This window comes from Bos indicus, unplaced genomic scaffold, assembly GCF_029378745.1.
Source record: "Bos indicus isolate NIAB-ARS_2022 breed Sahiwal x Tharparkar unplaced genomic scaffold, NIAB-ARS_B.indTharparkar_mat_pri_1.0 scaffold_46, whole genome shotgun sequence".
NCBI classification, from domain to species: domain Eukaryota; kingdom Metazoa; phylum Chordata; class Mammalia; order Artiodactyla; family Bovidae; genus Bos; species Bos indicus.
The window spans coordinates 695-6404 of NW_027223715.1; the positions used below are offsets into that span (position 1 = coordinate 695).

At 44.9% G+C, this 5710-nt stretch overlaps 1 protein-coding gene across 1 annotated transcript; it reads left to right on the forward strand.

The window, feature by feature from the left end:
- The first annotated feature begins 670 nt into the window (after window positions 1-670).
- Window positions 671-5508, forward strand: LOC109557786 (GTPase IMAP family member 5-like). Its single transcript, XM_070785461.1, has 2 exons — window positions 671-759; window positions 4104-5508. Exons 1-2 carry the CDS (start codon window positions 717-719, stop codon window positions 4979-4981), a joined length of 921 nt encoding a protein of 306 aa, XP_070641562.1. The 5' UTR covers window positions 671-716; the 3' UTR covers window positions 4982-5508.
- Window positions 5509-5710: the final 202 nt, after the last annotated feature.

Sequence of the window (5710 nt, forward strand, 5' to 3'; positions counted from 1 at the left end):
CAGGCAATGACTTTATCCTGAATTTGTCCCTAATGTTGCTTCTGTCCCTCAGTCATGGCACCAGTTTCTCTTCTTCCAGCTGCTCAGAGGGAAGAAGGATGGTGACCATGTTTGGCCCTCTTCCCCTTCTCCCTCTCATGTCCATCCTCAAAGGAGCCCTGGACCCCACTTCCACACTCCCAGTGGAAGGTGCATTGTACTTTCCTCTTTGCCACTGGGATATCCATCTGATATGTATAGTTTCTGGGACTGGAAATGCCCGGTACTTCAAACAAACCACTATTCATTTACAGTAAGGCAACTTTTATTCTCTAGTCTAGCAAGTTTGCCTACCCTTATTCTAATAATAATAATAATAATAATAAAATAATAAAAAGCCCGGCTTCTCATTCCTAGAGGAAGGCTTTCCATATTTCACACCTTTTCAGCTTGAAGGGAGATAATCAACTGATGTGTATTCAAACATTTCTTGCTTTCCTGTAGAATGAGAAAAAAAGCAAGAGTTCACTGTGTTAACATAACCTAGCATCACCTGGCTTGCTTAAAGTTATATACGGATATTTGAAAGCAAAATATAAGTTAGAAAGTTAGCAATGGAAATGATTCATGTAAGGATAATTATTTTGGCTGTCTAAATTGGAGGTGTTCTCAGTTCTATAGCAACTCCTATAAGGACATTTGCTTTTATTCCTCTCTTCTTTTTATTCCAGAAACGAATGGAAGGGCTTCAGAGGAGCAGATACGGAACCATGGCTGAAGGTAAGAAACCCTCCAAATTCTAAGCTTTCTGTGCACCAGGGGAAAATCACTGTCTTCCCTCCTCCAGTCCCTGACCTCAAATATTGAGACAGAAGAGAAACCCAATTATTTTAAACTGCAGCAGAAAAAGGTAGCTATCGTGTTCTTTGGGCTTCCCTGGTGGTTCAGCTGGTAAAGAATCCACCTGCAATGAGGGAGAGCTTTGTTAGATCCCTGGGTTGGGAAGATCCACTGGAGAAAGGAATAGCTAGCCACTCCATTATTCTGGCCTGGAGAATTCCATGGACTGTATAGTCCTTTCCCTTCTCCAGGGGATCTTCCCAACCCAGGGATCAAACCCAGGTCTCCTGTGTTGCAGGCGGATTCTTTACCAGATGAGCCACAAGGGCAGCCCCAGTATAGTCCATGGGGTCACAAAGAGCCAGACACAACTGAGTGACTTTCACTTTCATCTTGTTGTTTATCTTCCCTACCATTAGCACAGCCCACACACCCAAGTGTGAAGCTCTGCCCTGTGCGGTGATGTATGGGAAATGTGGAAACAATACTTCAGGTCAGAAGTCAGGGGATTTGGAACCAAATTGTGAAAATGTTTTTCCCTACCTGTGCTCAGCTGAAAAGAGGGCAGGTTCCCCATGTGTGCGTGCTAAGTCACTTCAATTGTGTCTGACTCTTGGCGACCCTCTGGGGCTGTAGCTCACCAGGCTCCTCTGTCCATGGGACTTTCCAGACAAGAATACTGGAGTGAGTTCCCATGCCCTCCTCCAGGGGATCTTTCTGGCCCAAGAATCAAACCTGGGTCTCTTGCATCTCCTGTACTGGCAGGCTGCTTCTTTACCACTAGAGCCACCTGGTAAGCCCAAAGTTCCCCCATCAGTTCAGTTCAGTTCAGTTAAGTTGCTCAGTCGTGTCCAACTCTTTGTAACCCCATGAATTGCAGCACGCCAGGCCTCCCTGTCCATCACCAACTCTCGGAGTTTACTCAGACTCAACGTCCATCAAGTCAGTGATGCCATCCAGCCATCTCATCCTCCATCGTCCCCTTCTCCTCCTGCCCCTAATCCCTCCCAGCATCAGAGTCTTTTCCAATGAGTCAACTCTTCACATGACGTGGCCAAAGTACTGGAGTTTCAGCTTTAGCATCATTCCTTCTAAAGAAATCCCACAGCAGATCTCCTTTGGAATGGACTGGTTGGATCTCCTTGCAGTCCAAGGGACTCTCAAGAGTCTTCTCCAACACCACAGTTCAAAAGCATCAATTCTTCGGCACTCAGCTTTCTTCACAGTCCAACTCTCACATCAATACATGACCACAGGAAAAACCATAGCCTTGACTAGATGGACCTTTGTTGGCAAAGTAATGTCTCTGCTTTTGAATATGCTGTCTAGGTTGGTCATAACTTCCTTCCAAGGAGTAAGCGTCTTTTAATTTCATGGCTGCAATCACCATCTGCAGTGATTTTGGAGCCCCCCAAAATAAAGTCTGGCACTGTTTCCACTGTTCCCCATCTATAGAGACTTAGTAATTGTGTTTGAAAAAAAATCCAGAATACTTAAGGAAAGGCAGAACCAACATAGAGTAAAAGGAGTAAAATAACAGATTTTAGTAGCCTAGAATGAACTTAATTCATTTGGGCTTATAAGAACTCCAGAAATCCTTGCATTATCACTCTCTTCATCCCTAGAAGACTTAGCTCTTGGTACAGTGACCCTCGCCAACACCACTTTTGTTATAATTTCCTATAATTCTATCAGCCACATCAATGATCTTTCCAAAACATGTATTGCTAATGTTCTTATCATCTCTTCTTCAGCCACCCATCCAGGGTCATCTGTCAGACTCTGTCCCTGACATTAACCACAAGCCTTCTGTAGGCTCACTTTCCAATATTCAAATCCCCACCCTAAGAGCAGAAACCCAGGGATATTCAGCTGGTCCTCAGTGGGAGATCACTGAGACTCTAACATCTGAGAATTCCTTTACTCCCAGGGTTCAGATGACTGTGATGAGCAGTCTGTGTGCCTGGGAACTGGTGGGTGAAAAGCAGATGATAATATTTTCTCATTTATGATTTATCCTCACCTCCTTGTAATTTCACCTGAGATTAGCATGAAAATGGCCTAAGTAACATCATGGGAAAAGCAAAGGATCACTTTTCTTTCTGAAAACCTGTGTTTTCATTGGTCCTGAAGAAGTCCTTGGAGCATCCTTCATAGTGTAGCAGTTCTGGCTCTTGGCTATGGGTCCAAGCTTGGGCTCCCAATGTGGGCTTCCTACCAGTCAAGAGCCACCTAAAGTTGTATGCAAACATCTGTATGATTTTCATATCACTGTTTGGCAGAGAGAGGTCCATAGCTTTCATGATATACCATGAAAGGACAGTGACAGAAAAATCTTAAGAACCACTAACTTTACCAACAAGGACCTACTGTATGGCACAGAGAACTCTGCTCAATATTCTAAATAATCTAAATAGGAAAAGAATTTGAAAAAAAAATAGATACACATATAGGAATGACTGAATCACTTTGCTGTACACCTGATACTGAAACAACAATGCTCATCATCTTGTTGTTGCTCAGTCGCTCAGTCATGTCCTCCTCTGAAACCCCATTGACTGCAGCACACCAAGTTTCCCTGTCCTTCACCATCTCCCGGAGTTTACTCAAATTCACATCCACAGAATCCATGATGCCATCCAACCATCTCATCCTTTTTTGTCCTCTTCTCCTCCTGCCTTCAGTCTTTCCCAACATCAGGGTCTTTTCTACTGAGTCAGCTCTTTGCATGGGGTGGCCAAAGTATTGGAGTTTCAGCTTCAGTATCAGTCCCTCCAATGAATATTCAGAATTTATTTCCTTTAGGATTGACTGGTTTGATCTTGCAGTCCAAGGGACTCTCAAGAGTCTTCTCCAACACAGTTGGAGAGAATAGTTCGAAAGCATCAATTCTTTGGTGCTCAACCTTCTTTATGGTCCAACTCTCACATCTATACAGGACTACTGGAAAAACCATAGTTTTGACTAAACAGATCTTTGTTGGCATAGTGATGTCTCTGCTTTTTAATACACTGTCTAGGTTTGTTATAGCTTTTCTTCCAAGGAGCAAACATCTTTTAATTTCATGGCTGAAGTCACCATCTGCAGTGCTTTTGGAGCCCAAGAAAATAAAGTCTCTCACTGTTTCCATTGTTTCCCCATCGATTTGCCATGAAATGGTGGGACTGGTGCCATGATCTTAGTTTTAAGTCAGCTCGTTATCTGCTCCAAGAGTAAATAAAAATTTTAAATTAAAAAAAAATCACTAGTATGGTAAAACAAGAAAATTCTTTTTTTTTTTACAGAACATCAGGGCTTTGAACCCTCCTCCTCATTGAGGATCATCTTGGTAGGAAAAACAGGCAGTGGGAGAAGTGCCACTGGGAACAGCATCCTCTGCCAGCCCGTCTTTGAGTCCAAGCTGGGGGCCCAGTCGGTGACCAGGAAGTGTCAGAAGGCAACAGGCACGTGGAATGGGAGGAGCATCCTGGTGGTGGACACGCCCCCCATCTTTGAGGCCGGGGCCCAGGATCAAGAGATGTACCAGAACATTGGGTCCTGCTATCTGCTGTCAGTGCCAGGGCCCCATGTGCTGCTGCTGGTGACCCAGCTGGGGCGCTTCACCGAGCAGGACGCTGTGGCCGTGACCAGGGTGAAGGAGGTCTTTGGAGCAGGAGCCGAGAGATACATGGTTATCCTCTTCACCCACAAGGAGGACTTGGCGGGTGGATCCTTAGATGAGTATGTGGCAAACACAGACAACCTCAGGCTGAGGAGCCTGGTCCGGGAGGTTGGGCGGAGGTACTGCGCCTTCAACAACCGGGCCTCCCGGGACGAACAGAAAGAGCAGCTGGCCCAGCTGATGGCCGTGATCGAGGGGCTGGAGCGGGAACACCAGGGTGCCTTCCTCACCAACGTGCTCTTCTTTGATGCACAGATGCTCCTGCAGATGGGGGGTGGCACCCATGGAGAAGATCAGAGGCGCTACCTGGACAAGGTACGGCTGCAGGTTGCAAAGCAAAAGCAAGACCTGAAAGAGGCTGAGAGAAACTGTGCCTTCAAGGCACTCTTCCGACTCAAAGCCTGGATCATTTCTCATACCAAAATATGTGTTCTTCTTGTCCTATGCCTCTTGATTTTTCTTGCCATTGTAATTATTTTGTGTAGTATCCATCAAGGCTGAGCATTTTCGGATAACACCTGCCATCAGCTTCCATTTTTTTCAGAGTCAGTATATCACCGACTCAATGGACAGGGGTTTGGGTGGACTCCAGGAGTTGGTGATGGACAGGGAGGCCTGGCATGCTGTGGTTTCATGGGGTCGCAGAGTCAGACACGACTGAGTGACTAAACTAAACTGATATCTATCTATGTCAATCAGGAACTTTATTTGCTTTTTATATAATTTCACTTTCAATTTCACTTCCTTGCATCAGACATGCCATCCCTTTTCTTCAGTTGTTTTTTAGGTAAATAAAATGCAAAGGGGAAAAAATTACCCTTTCTGGTATGTTAAAAATGGTGAAGGCAAATAATAAACTAAATGCACATCATAAAGAAATATCTAGGAGTTTGCATAAAGGAAAGTGAGTGGACTGCCATGCTATGTGAACGAGCATCTCACTGGGGACCTACATTTTACAGTTGGAATTGCTTATTTTATATGAAACATACTCTGATTTCCTTGTAGGTTGTAAAAAAAATAAATATATACGCTCCACAAGAGAGAAAGACGAGGATGTTCTGGGACGTTTCTGGCGTGTGAAGAGGCTGGGGGAGAAAGGAAGAAGGCCTTGGAGATGGGGTGGGGAGGAAGATCTGTGCATGGTCAGCCACTGGGAAATTAAAGAACCGGAAATCCTTAGAGCAGGGCTGGATAAGAGCCAGATGGTGAGTGTAGGAATTCAGGCTT

What these genes read in the sequence shown, in the direction of transcription:
- LOC109557786 (XM_070785461.1), top strand. Translation starts at nt 717, where the DNA reads ATGGAAGGGCTTCAGAGGAGCAGATACGGAACCATGGCTGAAG. An exon ending in ATACGGAACCATGGCTGAAG is followed by an intron (nt 760 to 4,103) that starts GTAAGAAACCCT and finishes TTTTTTTTACAG; the next exon opens with AACATCAGGGCTTTGAACCC.